The sequence below is a fragment of the Orycteropus afer genome, unplaced genomic scaffold (assembly GCF_000298275.1).
Source record: "Orycteropus afer afer isolate SDZICR_OR568_19922 unplaced genomic scaffold, OryAfe1.0 scaffold00020, whole genome shotgun sequence".
NCBI lineage: Eukaryota > Metazoa > Chordata > Mammalia > Tubulidentata > Orycteropodidae > Orycteropus > Orycteropus afer.
Genome location: NW_006921607.1, coordinates 8,212,153 through 8,233,287, shown reverse-complemented (window position 1 = coordinate 8,233,287; position 21,135 = coordinate 8,212,153). Strand labels below are relative to the sequence as shown.

Sequence of the window (21,135 nt, the reverse complement as noted above, 5' to 3'; positions counted from 1 at the left end):
TGCATGAATGCGTATGTATGAGTACCAGGAGCTATGCTGTTTTTGCAGAGACCCTCTCATTTAATTCTCATATCAGTCCCCTGAAATGGGAACCATAATTAGGCCCATTTGCAGATGAGGAAACTGAGGCTCAGAGAACTCAAGTCATGGCCTTAAGGTCACATAGTCAGGATCTGAACCCCAGGGAGACTGACTTTAGAGCCCAACCTCCCAGTTACTTCTCTCTACTGCCTCAAGGGATGGGAGCATAAAGTCTCCATCATGGTACTTGGCACACAGCAGGTGCTCAGGAAATGGCAGTCAAAAGAAAAGGGTGGAACTGAGGCCCAGAGAGAATTCATTTGGACATCTGATGTGGAATCTGCCAATGAAGAGGGTCCTTCAGAGTTGGCTGGTCTGCTCCACCCACCCCATGTCCATCCCCACTGTAGGCTGGACTCACCATTGCTCAGCACGTCTTTGGTAACCCTGAGGACAGTATTTGTCTCTTGGCGGATACCACACACTGCTGCCATGGACAGGGCAGCCACATACCATGTCGTCCACATATTGGTACTGCTTCCCTACTGAGGAGACAGGGTATCAGATGGCTCTGCATCATCACCCTAGCCAGCAAGTGGAGGCCAGCCCCTGCCATGAGCCATAGCCAGACTCTGAGGCCCAGAGACAGGGAAAACTGAGCACACATCACACAGTGGGGTAAGGCTCAGAATTTCAGAAACCTGCTGAGTTTTTCAAACTGAAATGAATCTGGGGGCACAAAGCAGACAATAACCAAACTGCTCCAGTGCTCTGGGATGTCTGATTATCTCCTAAACCGAGATTTTTAAATGGAGCCTCAAGGGGGAGAGGTAATAGAAATTTCCATCTAAAATAGCAAGCTGATTGCAAGCAGGAGCTGGAGAACACTCTCTAGCATCTACCATCCACCTCTCCATCCACCTCTCCATCTACTCATCCAACCATCCATTCTCCCCTTCCTATTCATCTATGCACCTATCCATCCAACCATCCATCCATCCATCACCACTCACTCATCTGTTTGTCTTCTTATACCTCCATCATCCATCCATCATCCAACCAGCTAGAAGGCCAGTCAAATGTCCAATTATCCATTCATCCATCCTTCTATCATTCCACCCACACAGCCATCTAGCCACCCTCCCATACATCCAGCCAACAAGCAAATACTCTTTCCCACCTCTTTGTAGGAGAGTCTTCTTAATCTAGAGATGAATGGCTCTGTATTGGAGTTATCTGGGTTCTAATTTTTAGGGAAGGGATCTTACCTTTTTTGAATATCTGCTTCTGAGTCACTAACACATCAGACCTAGTACCTCATACCAAAAAACCCATTGGCACCAAGTCAATTCCAACTCATAGCAACCCTATAGAACAGAATAGAACTGTCCCATAGGACTTCCAAGGCTGTAAATCTTTACAGAGGCAAACTGCCTCGTCTTTCTCCCACAAAGGACCTGGTGGGTTCAAACTGTCGAACTTTCATTTAGCAGTCAAGTACTTAACCATTACACCTCTAGGGTTCCTCTAGTACCTAGTACACACTTAGTAAGCAGCAGCTATTGTTATTGTTTTGGGACAATTACTTCAGACCCCAAGAAGTGGGTGGAGAGTGCTAGGAGACTGAAGGAGTGGGTGAAGCGGGTATTTTGGGACAAGCTGATGAGCCTCCAGGAGATTCCATTTTGTTACCTCCATGGCCTCGCCCATTTCTCTCACTCCATCTGCCTGGTCTATCCACTCACCAGCCACAGATAATCAACACAGGACATGGCCTCCCATCAAGGCCAAACTGTGAAATTCTTGGCTTCAGCCTCCTCCACTTATGAATCCTCTTCTCTTTTCCCTGCCTTCAGTTTTCTGGAAGTTCGCAAAGCCCCCAAATTCTTTCCCCATCTGCATCTGCTCCCAGGAAAAGACTGGAGACACTCATTTATACTAGAATATGAAGGACTAATATGTGCAAGATTCCCGCCCTCCCCCCATGGCTTCCTCACCTGAGAGCTCTGTGTTCTAACAGAAATCACCACCTTCGGTTTAAAACATGGGCACCAGTGGAGGGATTTCTGGCATCAGCAAGCAGCTGAGGAGTCTTAGGGAGGTAACAATGGTCCAAGGTACCCAACATTCCTGGGAGAGATGTGTGCAGCTCTGTCCATGCATGTTATCAGTGCGACTCGGGCCCTTTTCATCAATCCCTGACAGGTTCTCATGACTATGTTACAGGCAAGACCACTGAGGCTCAGAGAAGAGTCACCCAGCCAGGTTTCCAGTCTGCCACTGACACCTCCCCAGGCCTCAGCCTTCCCCTGCCAGCCTAGACGCTGAATGAGAAAGGGGCTCCTCCTTACCCCTGGGAGGTCCCTGCAGCTCAGTCCAGAGAGGTTCCCTTCACAAGGACCTCTGTTTTTGACTGAGTCTGGTCACAGGTCAGCCTTATATAGCACTGGAGTCTGAGCCTGGACCCAGAGAGGGAAACACCGTGTAATTACGAGAGACCGGAATTCAGATTTGCTATGCGAATCAGGCATTGAGCCCCAAAACCACAAGGGTTTGCGGTTTCTGGTTAATTCCGAGAACTGTGTTCAGTCCCAGACGGTGTCACATGAGCTGGGGTTTATCAGCCCCTGGTCTGGGCATATTCCGGGAGACCCCAGCTAGGCTTCCAGATCAGAGAACCAGAAACACCCACAAATGCATCAGGTTTCCAGCTCTACAATGGGCACTGCCTATTTCAAATGGTCTTGGCAGACAAGATGTGCCCTGAACTAGATGGACTCAGGATGGGGCTGACCCAGGATCAAACCCCATCTAACCCCTAACTCACTGTGTGACCTTGGGCCTGTTATTTCCCCTCTCTGAGCCTCACATGCTTCCTACTGTAAAATGGATACAATACCTGCCTCAAAGGGCTGATTGGAGGATTTAGGGAGATGGATGTGGATCTGACTCCTCCAATTTGGGGCCTACGTGTAGAAAACATGCAGATGAGCTTTGACCTGCAGACGGCCTCCCTCTAAAAAATCTTGTTATGGTATTTTCACATGTGGTAAAGTTTAAAGACTTGATCAGTGAACACCCATGTGCAGTCACCTTATACCCACCAGCTACATCTACTGTGATCATTTCATTATACTTTTTCTCTAATCACATCTACCATTAATCTTTTTATTTTTTTGATACATTTCAAAGTTGCAGGCAACAAACAGTACACTTCCCCCTAAACACTTCAACACACACGCCATTACCTAGAGTTCAAGATTGGTTTGTGACTCTTCTCTTCAGATGTAAAATTCACCTACAGCACAATGCACAAACATTAAGCATGCATTTGCGGAATTTTGACAATTCTGAACAGCCATGTGGCCCACACCCTTATCGCTATCATTCCAGAAAGTTCCCTCCTGCCTCTTCCCAGTCAATCTCTTCTCCCAACCCTGAGAGGCAGTCACTGCCCCTCCAGGACCTGCAGTGGCTGCCTTTGTCTCCAGGTACAATGGAGACCTCTTCCTCTGGCATTCCAGGAGGTCTGCCCTCCACACTCAGAGCTTATCCTCTCCGTTCCCTTCCCATCGCCCCTGGCCTCCCTGCCTCTGGGGCTTTGCACACGAAATCCCTACCATCTAGCATGTCCTTGTCCAAACTCCATTTATCAAAATTGTGCAGAAATGTCAGCTCCTCCAGAAAGCTTTCCTTGATAATCCCAAGCCCCTATCCTTCCTCTGGACCACCCAGGGCGCTCTCGACCCCAGAATGAGGTGAGATTGCTCCAGGTAAACCAGGTAAACACAGGCATGTGCCCCACTCTTAGCCCAGCATGGGCACATATGCCGGTGTAGTGAATGAATGAAGGAGTGGGTTCTTTTACCCTCCAGTGGACTGGGAGTCCTCTGAGGCCTCCTTGCTCACCCCATCTCCAGCTCCAGCCCAGGGCCACCTCTTCTGTGATTCCACTTTCCCTACCTGCCAAGTCCTAAGAGGTGGGGGCATGTCTCACACTCCCCGCCAGGGCCGAAAGTAAACATGGAGGGCCCTGAACCCCACAAGGAAGTGCTTCCTCCTCCCTTCCTGGGTCTCTGAAAGCAACATGGCTGACCTCAAGTCCTGCCAAGCTCAGCCAATGTCACCACTGGCTTCTCTCATGTGTCCCCAGGACAGCCCCTCTCTGGGACTCAGTTTCCCCATCTGCAATGGGGGCATCGATGTAACAAGAGCACAGGCTCTGGGGTGGCTGCTGGACTTGAATTCTGCTGTCGGCTCTCTCTGAACCTCTGTTTCCTTGGTTGTAAGCTGGTGATCAAACCATCCCAACCTCAGAAGGATATCACAAGGATCAAGTGGCTTAACCATGGAGAGAACAGGGCCTGGCACACAGTAGGTGCTTGGTGGACAGTATTTTTATCCTCTACATGCAGTTCCCTGCAGGCTCCACATGATGGCAAGTTGAGGCAAGAGGAAACAGCTTTAGCCCCAGCCCTGGATGTCTTATCCATCCCCTGTGAGAGCTGGAAGGGCTCCAGGGTGGGGCGCTGAGAGTCGAGAGTGCACACACTTGAGTAGCCATATCCTGTCTCAGCTATCAGGCCGGGAACAATTACTCTTCCCTTGGCCTCAGTCTAACTAACTACAAAATGAATATAATCGTGCTTCCCCAGCAGAGTTGCAGGGATTACATGGGAATGTATCCAGAGTCTCGGGGGCTCAGCAAACACCAGCCCTTCTTTTTTTCTACCCCTGATGAAGGCAGCCTCTGTGCAGCCTCTGCCCCAACTTGATAGGAGTGTACACTTGTGTCAATGGGTTTCCTTCTCTGTGCCTCAATTCCCTCCTCTTGAGAGACTTGCAGTGACATCTCAAAATGATGACAATTATCTGGGTTAAATTGGCTCCTGGCCCTCTTTTGTTTAACACTTCTGTGCTCCCTGTAGCATGGCATTTAGTAAGTGATGTTGTTGTTGCAGTTGCTGTGATGTGCTGTCGAGTCAGCCCCGACTCATAGCGACCCCTCCTTGGGTTTCCAAGGCGGTATCGCTATGGAAGTAGATTGCCCAACCTTCCTTCTGAGGAGTGGCTGGTGGGTTTGAACCGCCAGCCTTCTGGTTAGTAAGTGATAGGAATGCTTACTAAACAGATAGATTACCTTTTCAACTCAAATAAAATGCACAGAGGCCAATTGTCTCTTTCCCTACCCCCTTCCCCTGCCCACAGGGACCACTGCACACTAAACTGTAGAGGGCAGTGCACACACAGGGTTACCCAAAGCTTTATCCTGGTCTTCCTCAGTCCTGAGACCAGCCAGGCCTTGGTGCCCATGACACCACCTGCCCCCAGCGGCCCCCTGGCCACCCCAAGAGGATTAGTGCAGCCCTGGCGCCAGGGAGATCACCTGGGCTTAGCGTCCAAAGGGCACCTTTGTCTGGAGCTGGCCAAGGATGGGGGAGGGACATCTGATTCCCTCAGAGGAGCCCAAAGGTGAGTCACCCACACATGGGCCATGTGGGGGGCCATGCAGGAGACTTCAGAGATCAGGAAACAGCCCCACCCACCACTCACCCCTCCACTCAGCCCTGTCCCCCTCCTGGACTGTCTGCTGCCAAAGCCACAAGGGGGCTCCCAGAGGAAGGGTCCCTTCCTGTCTTCTTTTATCCTCCCCCTTCAATGTGGAGGTTCTGGAGTGAGACAGATCTGGCTTTAAATCCTGACTTCATCACTTCCTAGTTGTGTGGCCTCGGGCGAGTCACTCAACCTTCTCATGCCTCAACTTCCCCCCAGATAATGAGCGTGGACTCCTTGGGGGGTGCGAACAGTTAAGTAAGTGACTATTATCTGAAAAGTTGGAAACACTAGGCCACCCAGAAGTGCCTCAGAAGAAAGACCTGGCAACATGCTTTCCAAAGGTCTCAGCCTTGAAAATCCTACAAAGCAGTTCTACTCTGCACACGGGCTCAGCATGAGTGGGAATCAACTCACAACTGGTTTAGTTTTTCTGTGGTTATGTGTTTTTTCCTCACTGCTACTTTGTGCAGTGATGGGACTCACCATGATGAAGCAGACGCCACCCCCAACTCTGGGGAGCTCTCGAGGGGGACAATGAGACAGCAGCAGCGACAATCTAGTGTGGTGAGTGTAAGAGCGACTGAGAGGCTCCCCTGGCGGTGGGGCTTGCCAGGCACATTGTGGAAGGGGGAGGCTCCAGGAAAAGGAGGCTGGGCAGAGCACTGACCATGTGCCAATACGCCAGCCCCTCTTCTCAGTACCTTACAGGGATTCAAAAAAAAAAAAGTCAAACCGAACTCACTGCCATTGAGTTGGAGATGGTATCTTTATGGAAGTAGATTGTCCAGTCTTCCTTCTGAGGAGTGGCTAGTGGGTTTGAACCGTCAGCCTTCTGGTTAGAAGTCAAATGCCTTAGGCACTATGCCACCAGAGCTCTTACAAGGATAGTCTCATCTAATCCTCAACCAACCTATGACTGAATGCTACATTAGTCCCATTTTACAAAGGAGGACCTGAGGCCCACAGACAACTCTGCTCCCTTTCCACACCTCAGGAAGAATTGGCTGAGGTCAGATCACAACCAGCCTTAAATGCCTAAACTGGGAGTGTGGATGATACCTTGTTGGTAACAAGAATCCAGCCTTGTGGGGCTGTCAGTGATGGTTTGAGATGATGGCCAGATGGTCATGTAAGGTTAAGGATGGGGTAGAGGAAGGGAGGATGGAAGAGAGGAGGATGGGAAACCAAGGAGGGTCAGGTGTGGTCCTCATGAGAGATGACGTAGGGTGCTGAGGCAGGGATGTGGAATAGAGAGGAGGGAACAAGGCATCGTCAGGAGGTAAAATGATCCAGCAAGAACAAAAGCTAACAGCAGTTGAGTGGAGCCCTCGTGGTTCAACGCTTAAGCACCTGGCTGCTAACTGAAAGGTTTGTGATACGAACCCACCCAACAGCTTCATAGGAGAAAGACCTGGTGATCTGCTGCCTTAAAAATGTCTAGAGAACCCTATGTGGCAGGTCTACTCTGTTGCACAGGGTTACTATGAGTTGAAATCGACTTGACGGCACCTGGCAACAACAGTAATAGGCAAGTCATCATCCTATGGCCAATTTAGCCCTCAAAACCCTATGACCATCTTACGATCATCCCCATAAGGAGCCCTGGTGGCAGGTTAAGCACTCAGCTGGTAATTGTTTTGGTGGTTCGAACCCACCAGCTGCTCCATGAGAGAAAGATGTTGCTTCTATAAAGATTACAGCTCTATGAAAATTCTCCCGTCTCTAGGGTCTAAACCCTGTGGGAAGTTCTACCCTGTCCTATAGGGTAGCTATGAGTAGGAATCAACTTGACAGCTGTTGTTGTTATTTGCTGTGGAGTCAGACCCAACTCATAGTGACCCCTCCTTGGGTTTCTGAGGCAGTATCACTACAGAAGTAGATTGCCCAATCTTCCTTCCGAGGAGGGGCTGGTGGGTTTGAACCGCCAGCCTTCTGCTTAGCAGTCAAGTGCCTTAGGCACTACGCTACCAGAGCTCCTAACTTGACAGCAGCAGGTTTGATTTTTTTGGCTTATCATCCTGTTATTGAGAAAACTGAGGCTCAGAGAGATTAAATGACTTATCCAAGGCCATATGGCTAGTTAGCAGCTTGGATGGGATTTGAACATAGGCCACTAACCCTTGAGCCACTTATTTAACCAGTACACTATCCTGGATGGGAGTCAGTAGACACTTGGAGTCAGAAAAGAGTTGAACTAAATCCTAACATGTCATTCACACTGGGCCTGGCATTTAGTACCAATAAATGTAGGGTAGATGGATGAGAGAAGGAGGAGGGGACAACAGGGTAGACAGAAAGGTGGATAGATGGATGAAGCCAATGAATGGCTGTATGGGGGAGGATGGGTGAGTGAGCAGTTGGCTGAAGGTGGATGGATGACGATGGGTGGGTGATGGAAGGATGGTATCAGGGCCATTCCTCATGGTAGACAAACCTCCAGTTGGGCTCCAACTCTTCTCTGCATGCCCCTCATCCCCAAATCCTCTGATCCAATTACCAAAACCTCATTGGCACCTCTTCAACTAAGGCCCACCCATTAGTGCCAACTTGGAGCCATTTCCCAGAACTAAGGAGGCCACTCCCAAGAGGTAGGGAGGAGTCCAGTGCCAGGAGGTAGGATCCCCAAATTCCCATCCCAATTCCGCTTCTGTGTGGCCTTGGGCGCCAGTCAGGCCCCCTCTCTGGCTTCACTTTCCCCATCGGCACTAAGAGCGCTTGGTACAGCTTTGCTCTGAGGTCTGTCCTGATGTACAGCCAGTGGGGATCCCTCCGGGGCAGCCCAGTCTCATTCATCCTCACATCCCGGTATGCTAGTTCCTTTTCTCTCTGGCAAACTTCAATTTGCCCTTCACAGTTCAGCTCAGATGCCACTTCTGAGAAGCTTCCCAAAGACACAGACACAGATAGACACAGACTCAGAGAGACAGAGAGGAAGTGAAAGATAGATTTAGAGAAATGGAGAAAGAGGGAGAGAGATCAAGGCAGGGAAGGGAGTGAAGGCAGGACAGGACACAGAGGCTGCCTAGGCCAACAAGTAAGCTCAGGACTCAAAGCTGCAATAATGACCAGGCTCAAGTCGCCTCATTCCCAGGTGCTCCTGCCTAAGTCTGGGAGGACACTGAAGACAAAGGCCCAGCAGCCTCTGGATGACTGGAGAATAAACCAGCCTGGAGGTACTGAGCCAGGGAAGTAGTTTATTGAAAGCTCATGACTTGCCAGTGAGGCCCAAAGCCCTCTCAGAGGCAGAGTCCTGTGGCTAGCCCTGCAGTCTCCACTCAGACTGGGGCAGAGTTGTAGGGTCAGAGTGCCTGGGTGGGCCTGGTGGAGATGCGATACTGATGCTTCACCAACACAGACTTAGAGGCTGGGATGGAAATTGAGGCAGAGTGAGTGGTGGATAGGACTCTGGAAATCAACAGGGAGGGATGGTAGCCACTTCTCAGCCTCAGGATGCCACCGTCAGCACAACAGCATTCTGCAAGGAGCAAGAGTTCTCTGTTAGACCCTCTGAGTCTTTTGAGTCTTTGTGCCCACCACCCCTGCCACATCCATCCCTGCTATCATCTCTGTTCCTCCCCCTGCCCTGGGGTGAGCACTGTACCTGGAACCCAGTAGGCACTCATAAAGTGTCTTGAATGGATAAATGAACAAATGAATAAATGACACCCAGTGTAGGTCAGGTTGCTGACTTTAAAATTTAAGGAGACCCAAACTCAAAGTCTACTTCTGCCACTAATTTACTGTATGGCATTGGGTCCGAAATTTTACCTCCCTCAGACTTAGTCCTCATCTGAAAAATGGGTACAGAACTCCCTAGTCTGCCTACCTCCCAGGGTCATTCCAAGGCTCAAAGTTATGCTGGGTTGAGAAAGATTGTGAGGTCACGTTAATACTGAGCAAGAAAAGGTGTCAGATAAATTAGCCATGTCTGCCACTGGCACAGGATAAAGGAGAGGCAGCCCATGTATGTGCCATCTCCAGAACAGCATAAATGTGATTCTGTAAGAATATGAGGTTCCATCCTTGAAAACCAGAGCATGTGTCTGAATTCAACAGGAAAGAACTCTGGGATCGATTGGCAATGTCTGCTATGGCACAGAAGGAGTGAGAGCACACTTACCACATATTTGCCATCCCCCAAATTAAGTACTTGGTAATTCTCTCAGCAATTTAGAAAATGGTGCAAACCAGAGGAATCCCCCTAATGAATTTCAAGCAAGGCCCTCTAGAGATAAACTAATGGCCCATTTGGGCCACATCTGCAGGGGACACTCACCTCTATAACGTCCAGGACTGCATTGGCAAAATTGACATTGAGAACCTTAGGCAGGGGGATTCCAACATCCAGATCCACTGTAAAGAGGGAATAGTTGAAAGCAAAGATACGTGGGGGGATCTGGTGATGTAGTGCCTAAGGCATTTGACTGCTAACCAGAAGGTTGGTGGTTCAAGCCCACCAGCCACTCCACGAAAGGAAGACTCGGGCAATGTACTTCCATAAAGATTCACCACCTGGGAAACCCAAAGGGGGTCACTACAAGTTGGAATCAACTCGATGGGAGTGAGTTGGTTTTTTGGTTTGAAGGGTGGGACTGGTGACCTATTTCTACCACTTTCCTTAAGCCAGTCATTTCTCTTCTTGGCAACTACTAGAAAACCCCTTTTCATACTTCTAAACCCAAACAAAAATGCCCCTTTTCTGTATTTTCATCACTGGCTCCCCTCAGCAAAGCCTCGGTGAGGCTCCCTCAGTCCCTTGTACATCCTGGGTTGTCTATAATCTAATCATTTGTATGTATAACTATTTCCCAATCAATTGTGAGCTTGAGGACAGGACTTGGGTTAGATTCATCTCAAGGCCCAGAGCCCAGCATGATGTAGGTACTAACGTTTTTTGAATGAAAACATTGGTACTTCAGTATAAAAATCTTAGCAGTGGGGGACCAACCCCTCTCTGGCCTCAGTGTCCCCACCAGAACGATGACGAGAGGGAATAAATTAAACAGTCCCAAACTCAGCCACTCCATGTGTCTGAGAAGACAGTGAAGGCCACCCATACCATTGAGCTTCGGCACATAAGCCACCCGGAGCACATCACTGAGCCATTCTTCTAAACGGGACGCCTGCAACAGAGCACACAGAGGGCTTCACAGGCTCACTCCTTCCCAGGAAGGGAAATCCAGAGCCCCAGCTTCCCCCCACCCCAAGCCTGAGGACACAGCTCCCGCTGGTGGTAGGACTCCCCGGGGTGGGCCATCCACTCATCACCAAAATGACTCTGCCTTGGCCACATGAGCTCGGAAGAGACACCTTCCTGGAGGAAGGGGCTCCAGGGCCTATAGGGAGGCAATGCCTGGGAAAGAGGGAGGAAGATGTGCCCAGCTCTAGTAGAACTCTGTGACATCTCTGTCAGTATAAGGACCCTTAGAACGTTCTAGAACCTGAGACCATTGTGAGATTCCAGAACCTCAGAACTCTGAGAGAAGCAGGAACCTCAGGGCTCTATGGGGCTCTGAAATTTTAGAACTTTCTGAATTTGGGAAATGTATTACTTGTGTAAAGTTTCAGAATGTTAGACCCTTGTGAGGTTCTAGATGTTTACAATGTTGTGAGGGTCCAAGACCTTGGAAGATCATGAAATTCACTTTCCTCAATGCTTATTATTTTACACAATCACACACACACATGCCCTCTATAGCTTGTTCAGGCAGAGCCCAAACTGAGGCCAACTCCACTATATGGACTATAATTCATCTCCACTCCCCTTCCAACCCCCACCTGAAGACCTTTACCACCACCAAGCTGCTCACCATCCCGGGAACTTACATCAAAGGGCTGGGAAAAGGAGGAGGCCAGCTTGACCTTGAGCCTAATGGAGAGAAGAGAGATGTTGAGGTTTCCAACTACCTGCTGCAGGCCATCCTGCTCCCCGACAAGCTCCACTCCCAACCTGCCCAACCACAGCTCACAGGGATCAGGAAACAAGGTTCGAGGCCCAACTCTGCCTCTGTCCAGCATTGACAGTTTTCCTGCCTGTCAAATGGATCTGGAGGGATCTAAGGAACTCTAGTGGTGTAGTGGTTAAGCATTTGGCTGCCAACCAAAATGTTGGGGGTATGAACACAACAGCTACTCTGAGGGAGAACGATGAGGCAGTATGCTTCTGTAAAGATTTGCAGCCTTGGAAACCCTATGGGGCAGTTCTACTCTGTAGAACTGCTATGAGTCAGAATCAACTTGATGGCAGTGGGCTTGGTTTGGTTTGGTTTGGTCTAGAGGGTGACTACTACCTGTGATTCCACGGCCTGATTTGCAACTGTTTCACTCTAGGCAAGTGGCTGAACATCTCTGAGGAGTCACCCTCCCCCAGACTGAACAATGGACACAGGACACCTTACATACAGCAGGCACTCACTAAAAGCAGCAACCCACTGATGGACCATGGCTGGCCCAAGGGCAAGCACCAGGGCTGGACCAGAGCTGGACACAGGTCCCTACTTTCTGAAGGGCTGAGCCACAAACTGTCCCTGGAAAGATGGAGCTTGCCCCAGGCCGTGGCCAAGGCATCTGTCCGGGGTGGAGATTGGGCAGCACTGGAACCGTGTGAGGAGCAGAAGGTGCCCAAGGGGCCTGAGGGGCACTGGCATGGGGTCAGGTGAACACTGGGGGCCCACAGCTCAGGACAGGCAGATCCCAGAGAGCTCTGGGAAAGCCCGTGCATCCAGGCAGGGACAGACAGCCCCAGGCCTGGGCCACGGTGAGAGCAGCGGACCTGGAGTGTGGAGGCCCAGACCGTAGACACAGTCCCGCAGACAACCCAACACATAAGCCTGGATCTGCAGCGTGATCTGCAAACTGCAAAGTGGAAGGAAGGATTGCTTTGGCCTCATCACCTCGATTATTATTATCACGATGCCTCATTACCACAGTGAGGTGATGGGAAGGGAGATCAGAAAAAGTCTCAAGTATAACAAAGCATTTTACAACATTTGGGGCCAGTTAGCTTGGCTTTTAGTATATGAGGCTGATAATTCAGGAGTTCGGACTCCATTTCCTGCCTGGTTTATCTCCTAGTTCTAGATTTTGAGCAGCTATGGGGTGCAGTGGAAGAAGGTCAGCTCTGAAGATCCTTCATCTGTAAAATGGGCTAACATGTCCCCCTCCCAGGCAGGTCTTGGCAAGGATGAAGCTGGGAGAGCACCTGCAATCTAACTGATGCTCAACAAATGGCAGATGGGTCCCGCCAGCCTCTAATTCTTGTTCCTAAAGACAAGGCCTAGGAGCTCTGGGAGCGTAGTGCCTAAGGCACTTGACTGCTAACCAGAATGCTGGCGGTTCAAATCCACCAGCCACTCCTCAGAAGGAAGATGGGGCAATCTACTTCCGTAGTGATACTGCCTCGGAAACCCAAGGAGGGGTCGCTATGAGTCGGGTCCGACTCGACGGCAAACAACAACAACAACAACAACAACAAAGACAAGGCCCAGGACCCCACATTACCGTTCCAGGGACAGGGAGACGTGCAGCTTAGTAGCCGAGGGAGCCAACTGGGCATTCAGAGTTATAACCTGCATGGGAAAAAATGGCCAAGTTTTGCCCTCACCTCAAATTCAGCAGAACAAGCTGGCAAGACAGGTCTGCCTTGCAGAAAAGGTGGCCATCAGTGAATGTCAATCATCTGTCCCCTCCCTCACCCTTTCTGTGGTCCTACTGTGTGTTAAGTTTCATACTGGGCACTGGAGAGGTAACTTACAAGTTTGGGTGTTCAAGGAACAGAGCGTTATTAAAAGTGAGAGTGATTGAAGAAGGACACAGGGAAGAGGTAACCACAAGGAGGAAGTGGGAAGAGAGCTATTACACTGTGGGGATTGCAATCAATGTCAGGAAACAAAATGTGCACAAACTGCTGTATGGAAAATGAATTTGCTCTGTAAACTTTCACCCAAATCATAATTTAAAAAAGTGAGAGTGATCAGTGCCATATGAGAAGCAGCCTAGGGGCTGCAAAGGGGTGAAGAGGGGTAAAGAAAGCCTCCCCCAGAAGGTAACACCTCAGCTGAGTTGAAAGATGAATAGTCAGTCAGGGAAGGGGGGAGATGGCACTCTAGGTGGATGCTGAACAAAGGCAAGGAGGTGGGACCTAGGCTGCCTCAAGTAGCTGAGGGTGCAGGATGGGCAAGCCCAAGGATGAGGCAGGAAGTCATTCAATGCCAGGATCAGGAGCTTGGTGATGGGGCACCAGGGCAGAGGGAGAGCCGGAGAGGGGTCTGCTGCTGCTCAGATGTGTGCTTGGGAAAACTAGTGGAGCGTGGCTACAGTCCAAGAGACGGCTGAGCACAGAGGGGCTGGGAAGACAGGGAGCAATTCCTGAGAGCCCAAGAAGCGAGCGGACAGGCCTTGGACGTGTCAGATGTGTGAGGAGGGAGCCAGTGGGTGTCTAGGTAGGCACTCAGTCTCAGCCCAGGTGAGGACAATGGGGGGAAGGGGCCTTGCAGTGCTGTGCCAGCAGCCCCCCTCCCTTGCTGAAGTCAAAAGTAACCTCCCCAGAAGCCTGGGTGGACCAGCCCCAGAGCCAAGCCCCTGCCCCTCAGCCACTCACCCCGTTCAGGTCAAAGAGGGCTTCAGGAGTCCCTTTAGGGGCATAGGACAGCACGTGGATGGCCGCTGTGATGGAGACCGTGGCCTTCTTGCTCTGGAGCGTGACGGTGGGTGCTTCCTTCACCCGCAGTGAGAGCAGCAGGTGCTCATACGGGGGCAATTTCCCCAGTGCCTGGAGAGAGGCAGAGCAGGTGTGGGAGGGCAGCTTAGAAACCCAAACCCAAACTCACCGCCATCGAGTTGATTCTGACTCATAGCAACTCCACTGAGTTTCTAAGGCAGTAAATCGTTAGGGAAGTAGCCTGCCCCAACTTCCTTCCTCAGAGCAGCTAGTGGGTTTGAAGTGCCAACCTTCTGGTTAGCAGTCAAATGCCTTAGGCACTGCACCACCAGAGCTCCTTGAGGGGGGCTTAGATGCCTGTTAATAGAATCCATCAGGCAGTCAACACTCCTGAGCCCCTACTGTGCACCAGGCACCATGCTGACATGCCCTGAACCACAGAGGCCGGCCATTCTGGTGGGGGAACACCAAGCCATGGAAGCACCATTCAGGGTCAAAGTCCTCACCCAGGCCCTCAAGGTCCTACATGATCTGTTCCCTGCCTTCCTCTCAACCTCACCCCCCTCCACTGCCCCTCCCACTCTCTCCTCTCTAGACTCCCTGGCCACCTCGCTTACTACTCCTCCAACCTGCCTGCAGCTCCCACCTCAGGGCCTTTGCACTTGCTAATCTGGTCTGCTCCTGCATGGCTGAGTCCTCACCTCCTTCAGGCCTCTGCTCAAATGTCCTATCCGCAGGTGGGCTCATCATACCGCCCACACCCCTAATCCACCTGCACCACTCTATTCTCCTCCACTTCCTGCCTCTGTTCATACTCCACTTGTTCATTTGCTCAGTGCCTGTCACCCCCTCAGAACGGCAGCTCCTCGAGCACAGGGGTTTTTGTCTACTTTTCGTCTTTTGCCCCTTCTGCATCCTCAGCACCTAGCAGAGATCCTGGTACATAGTAGGTGCTCAAGAGATAATTAGGTGATTGACAGAATGAATATATAATTTAGTAACCCTGAGATAGAATTGCTACCCTCAGGACACTTAAATGATGGAATTTGGAGAGTCAATTCCTCAAGCCAGGTTCTGAGAGTTGCGGGATCATAAAGACGGAGAACCACCAGATCCCACCCTCATGTGTCTGCAGAATCTGGAGCCATAGCACTAGACGCAGCAGGGGTGCCTTAAGTTCTGATGCTTGGAGGCCAGAGAGCAGAGAACAAAGGCTTAGCCCTCGAGTGGCAAATCCAGCCTCCCTGCGCTGGAGGGATACCTCCCAAACACTGCACCCACATGTCCCTGCCCTGCCGTTTCTGGTTCCCCCAAGTCTCTCTCTGCTATTACAACCCCTGCCTTAGGAGGTTCTTCTCGATGTCTAACCTCGGTCAGCCCTTGTGTATGACTCCTGTGCCCTTTAGCCAAGGGACTCCCAAGAAGTGGAGGCCCCACCCACTCCCCACTGAAGCTGCTTTGAGTCACCACCTCCAAAGACTCAGAGTGTGTCTTCTGTGTCCCTAAACTCAGCTCCTCCCTCCACCCACTTTAGTGGAAACCCAGGCCTTCTTGGCCTCTTTCCAACCTTCATTCGAATCTGTTTTCTCATAAGGACCTTGTAGCAGTCATTTTAACCTCAGTGTGAATTCTGATTCTCATAGCTGGAAAGTGGCTGGTCCAGATGCAGCTGTATAGACAGGAAAGCTGAGGCTAGGCCCTGCTGTCACATACTGATGCCCACCACTCAATCTCCTTGACTCTGCTCCCTGCTCTTTTCCTCCCTAACGTCAGTGCCCTCAGTTTTCTCTCTGGGGACAGAGAAGATCGGGACCAAGATGTAGTAAGGCACTTGAGGGAGAAGACTCAGTAACCTGCAAAGAGTCCCATCCTACCCTCTGCCTGATAGAGAAGGAACAGCCACAGGATGAATGCCCAATCGACTACAGGGGCATCCAAACCTTGATCATTCCTCTCCAAGCGAAAGTTGTTATTAGGAAACGATCAGGTATTAGTCACTCACACTTTAGTGTGAATTTGGACTCAATATTTGAACGCAGGCTGCCTAGAGAACTTCATTGAGAAAGATTCTGGAGTTGCACTCAGGTTTCTCAGATCTGCAATGATCAAAGCCCACAGCTCCCAAACGTGAGAGGGTCACTCACCGCAGGGGCCAAAGCTGCCAGGTCTGTGGTTGTCAGTGGGACATTGTTGGGAACCTGGAACCAAGAACAAATGGGCAAAGGTGTGAACACAACAGGGCAGGAATCTCTCAACACACACAGAGTATCCTGTCTATCCACAAACCAATTACACACACATCCCTATAAGCACCCATTTTTGTTCTAACTAAAACTCACTGCCATCTAGTCAATTCTGACTCATAGCAAGCCCCTTTGGGTTTCCAAGGCAGTAAATCTTTATGGAAATAGATTGCCCTGTCTTCCTTCCATGGAGTGGCTGATGGGTTTGAACCACCAACCTTCTGGATAGCAGCAGTCAAATGTCTTAGACCCTATACCACCAGAGCTCCTTTATTACTGAGCCCTTACCACATACCAGGAGCTCTGGTAGCATAGTGCCTAAGGCATTTGACTGCTAACCAGAAGGCTGGCCACCAGCCACTCCTGGAAGGAAGGTTGGGCAATCTATTTCTATAGTGATACCACCTTGGAAACCCAAGGAGGGGTCACTATGACTTGGGTTTGACTCAATGGCAGTGAGTTTGGTTTTACCACATACCAGGTACATGCTAAAGACTTCTCATGGCTTTGGTCACTTCACCTTCATAACACCTTGAAGAGGTGGATGCTATGGTTCCCTCATTTCACAAGTGGAGAAACTGAGGCTTCTGCCCAGGGGCATACAGCAGGTAACCTTTTAACCAGAACTTTTTAACCACCCTGCCAGAGCTCTCAACTTGAAGGCCCAGGAACCAAACCTAATCCCAGAGATTTTTATCTTTTACCCAGACAGTATTTTCAAACACTAAGTTTGCTTCCAATATTTATAAATCTAGAAGACACATATGTACTTGCCAATTTCATTGAAAAGTTGGACAATCTGGTCACACTGGCCCAGTACCCCCTAGAGGCAGCTAAGTGGCAATCACACAAGAGATGGGGCACAGGCTCCCCAGTTCACTGCAGTCCCACCAGTCCTGTTTCCCTCATTCTGCCACCTCACTGGCCCCTAGAGCCCTGGTGTTTGAGATCTTTGAACAACATGTCAGCTTCTCAGAACAGACCTGGTCTTACAGGATAAACACAGAGACACACTCTCTTGGAGTCAGGATTCCCAGACACACATTCAACACTCAGCTGTGAACCCTTCCTCTCTGTCACCAGTACTCACATGCACATATACCCATATTCTCACACATGAAGCCTTCCGCTGACTAGGACTCCCCTCCAGGGAGTGACCAACCCCTGCTCCTTTGGGCTTGAAACGTGGGTAGGAAGGCCACAGGGTCAGAGGTCACTGCCTCTGGAGAGGCCTGAGACCAAGACAGTGTTTCTGATGGGGCTTCTTGGAGATGGGCTCCCAGACATCTGTGAGGATGTGAGAGGGGCCAGAATGGGCACAGAGAGGTCTCAGAAGCTTCAGAACAAATGTCCAAGTGACCTTTGTTTGGCTCAGTCCAACCCTAGTTTTCTTCTCTCCAACTCGAATCTTCTTCTAAGAAAGCCCTAAGAATGTCAGCCATTTACACAGTAGTGTTATGGCTTCAACTCTGGGAAGGCTCGTTTGGTACAGGGTAGAGTATTGGCTCCACTTCACCAAGTTCTGACCAATTGGATGTGGCTTCCGAGAGGATGTGTTGAGAAGGATTCAGAGGCCTCTCTCAGGTGTAGCCAAGTAGGGGACAACGATTAGAATCTGCACTACAAGTACAGGCGTGGCCAGTGGCCATGCATGTTCTAAATCTGTCTAACTCCTGTGACAGAGAAGAGGGCTTGGCAATGCTGAGTAGGGATAATGTGACTAGGTCAGCAGAAGCCCCCAAGCCAGTGTCCCCCGCTGCCACACTCACCAGCTCAGAGGTGATGTCTATGTCAAGAGCACCATTGGTCTGCAGGAGTCCAAACACAGTGGTGAAGAGGTACAGTGGCACTGTCACCTGGGATGTGTGGTCCTCCTTAGGGGGAACCTTAACAGGCTTGGGAGGCTTAGGGAAGTCGATGATGTTACCAGCTACACCTTTCACAATGGGCTGCAGGTGCAAGAAACAGGATATGGGAAGCTCTCAGAGCTGCTCATTCATCCAGCCATGACGCAGCATCCCCTAAGCAGCCCCCACCAGGACCACACCCCACACCCAGCTTCAGGCAGGGCCTCTGCAGACACTCACGTTGATGTCCAGCTCTATGTACTGGTTGGAAATGAGAGGCAGTGTAGCCAGAGAGAACTCCACGGATCCAAGAGCCCCAAGGGGCACCAGGGCTGCATGGGGTGAAAGACTCTGTGAGCCCAGGCCCCAATAATAATAGTTTCTTTTTCCGTTTATCGAGTTCCTACTAAACGCCCAGCACTGTACTAAGTATTCAGTTGAGTGCTACTGTCATCCCGTTTTACAGATAAGGAAAGTGAGGCTCAGGCAAAGGAATTCACCAGCCAAGGCCATACAAGCCACACAGTGACAAAGCCAGGATTCAAACCCAGGCCTGCCCATCCTTCAGAGCTGGTGCCACTAACCATGTGGCTGCCCTGCCTCTCTCCTGTAACACCACACAGAGAGACATGTCTACTCTAAGTTTTCTATCTTTGCCCTGGTTGTGTCTTCTTAAACTTTTCAAAGTACTTTTGTGAACACAAAACACATCTGCATCTCCACGAGGCACAAAGAGACTGGGGTCTGCTGTTCCTTTAAGCTTCCTGGGCCTTAGTCGTCTTCCACGTCCAGTAACGACATCAGTAATAACAGCTGCTTTGCATTTCTGGCAGAGCCAGATCCAGTGTGGGTGCTCATTAAATGCTGGCCTAAAGCCCCACTGGGTGGAGAACTGCAAGGCTCCAAGTCCCCATGACCTGCTGAACCAGCTGCAGTTCAGGGCTCCACCAATAGGCCTTACCAAAATGGCGGCCTCATCAGTGTGAGGAGGAAGTGAAAAGTTCCAGAATTCCACCCCTTCCCTTTCCCCTTTGTACTCCCACCCCCTTGGCCACAGGCCGCAAGGGGAAAGGAAGGGGGCACAGAGGAGGGGTCTGGGCCCCAACTTACACAGCACAGCGCCTAGGAGTTCATTCACCACGCCCAGCACACTGTCCACCACGGGGCAGAGCTACATCAGGGGAGACAGACATTGGGGGAAAAACAAACATGAACCCCAGTGTGGCCCAGAGGTGGCTAGGCTACCTTTCCTTTAAATGATTTCTTATTCAGCCCCAGGGGCCAAGGCAAGGTGGGACATGGACACTAATGGGGCACACAGAGTGTGAGGCAGAGGACAGCCTGGTGTCTGGGCTTGGGTCGCAAGCCTCAGAAGATGGAATGAGGGGTGCCAAGGGCTAGGGTCCCCAAGCCCTGCTTCCATTTGTTACATGGGCCCCATCAGGAAACCCCAAAGGATGCTGGGGGATGACACATTTCAGAGGCCAGCTGGAGTGTGGCCACAAAGCCTTTCTTTGAGAAATCACAGGTGACTGTGATTCCCATTGATGTCTCAGATGTCCCCCACCATTCTCAGGTGGGCATGAAGAGGCCAGAGCCCTGGGGCTCCAGGATAGTAAAATTAAGGCCCCTGAAGGGGCACCTCCTCCCCTCCACCAGAGGAGCCCGGCTCCAGAATGTCTACCACCCACACTACTACTTGTTTCCTCAAAACTCCTGTGCAGTGAGAACCAGGGAGCAGATGGGCAACTTCCAGAGCCCTGAGTCTAGAATTCAAGAATCTTGAGTCCACAGCCCCTTCATTCTACAGCTGGGGCGAGCCAGGCCCAGAAAAGATGGGCAACTTGCCCAAGGTCACAAAGTTGTTTGCAGAGAGAGAAGAGGGTTGCAGTATTTAAACTTAGGTTCCCAAACTCCAGGACCCCTGGGTCAGGCATGTCACAGAATGGACAGGAGGAGGCCCGAAAGGGCTGTCTTGGCAGGGGAAGCAACCCTCCTTGGCACTAGCCATGTATAACCTCCAGGATGGCTGAATTGGCTAATTGCACAAGAGAAGCTAGAAATCCGGATTGTTAAGAGAAATCTCCACTCTCCAAATGCTGGCAATGAACTCTTACTTTAAAAACCGCTTTCAGGTCACACAAAGCCCGTCTTCCAGACCAAAATGGTCTGGGTCCCATAGACTTTAAATACACCCACACTCCTTTGTTGAAATCCACCTGAGAGGCCCCTGCTGGGAGCTTCTCACTTGTGCTAAGTTTCTTCAAGCCTGAGCAGTTCTAACAACCCTCGGCCCATCCCTGCCTGCTCCACACACACGTTCTTCCCAAGGATTCACAAGGGAGACACAGCCAGGCCTGGGTGTCAGGAAGCTGCGATGCCCCCTACTGGCTGTGTGACCACTGCAAGGCCCTATCTCAGCAAAAGCAGGATGGGGCCAGACCAGCTTTCCTCAAGTGTGGTTTGCTTCCCCTGTGGAAGCCAGGAAGGCCCTGGACAAGCTTCCTTGAATAGTTTATAATCATATTATAATTTGATATATATAATATTATAATTAGACATTGTAATATGTCTAATTTCTGATGCCTTAATAGACACATACATGATTTTCTGGATTCTAAGCACAAGGCTCAGAGCTCTGGTAGCGTAGTGCCTAAAGCATTTGACTGCTAACCAGAAGGCTGGTGGTTCAAACCCACCAGCCACTCCACGGAAGGAAGGTTGGGCAATCTACTTCCATAGTGATACCGCCTCGGAAACCCAAGGAGGGATCACTATGAGTTGGATCTGACTCCATGGCAGTGAGTTG

General features: G+C 50.6%; 2 protein-coding genes across 2 annotated transcripts in view; both read right to left on the bottom strand.

The window, feature by feature from the left end:
- The window catches only part of BPIFB4 (BPI fold containing family B member 4), a 32,345-nt gene extending 31,797 nt beyond the window's left edge, over nucleotides 1-548 (bottom strand). Inside the window, exon 1 of the mRNA XM_007934722.1 lies at nucleotides 440-548. Within this exon, the coding sequence (XP_007932913.1) occupies nucleotides 440-548 (109 nt within the window). The remainder of the gene's footprint in view (nucleotides 1-439) is intronic.
- Nucleotides 549-9,022: 8,474 nt separating this feature from the next.
- Nucleotides 9,023-21,135, bottom strand: part of BPIFB3 (BPI fold containing family B member 3) — an 18,035-nt gene continuing 5,922 nt past the window's right edge. The window contains exons 6-15 of the mRNA XM_007934721.1: nucleotides 19,437-19,497; nucleotides 18,567-18,658; nucleotides 18,249-18,428; nucleotides 16,381-16,434; nucleotides 14,177-14,347; nucleotides 13,078-13,145; nucleotides 11,404-11,446; nucleotides 10,637-10,700; nucleotides 9,854-9,930; nucleotides 9,023-9,052 (exon numbers count right to left, since the gene is read on the bottom strand). Of these exons, the coding sequence (XP_007932912.1) occupies nucleotides 9,023-9,052; nucleotides 9,854-9,930; nucleotides 10,637-10,700; nucleotides 11,404-11,446; nucleotides 13,078-13,145; nucleotides 14,177-14,347; nucleotides 16,381-16,434; nucleotides 18,249-18,428; nucleotides 18,567-18,658; nucleotides 19,437-19,497 (840 nt within the window). The remainder of the gene's footprint in view (nucleotides 9,053-9,853; nucleotides 9,931-10,636; nucleotides 10,701-11,403; nucleotides 11,447-13,077; nucleotides 13,146-14,176; nucleotides 14,348-16,380; nucleotides 16,435-18,248; nucleotides 18,429-18,566; nucleotides 18,659-19,436; nucleotides 19,498-21,135) is intronic.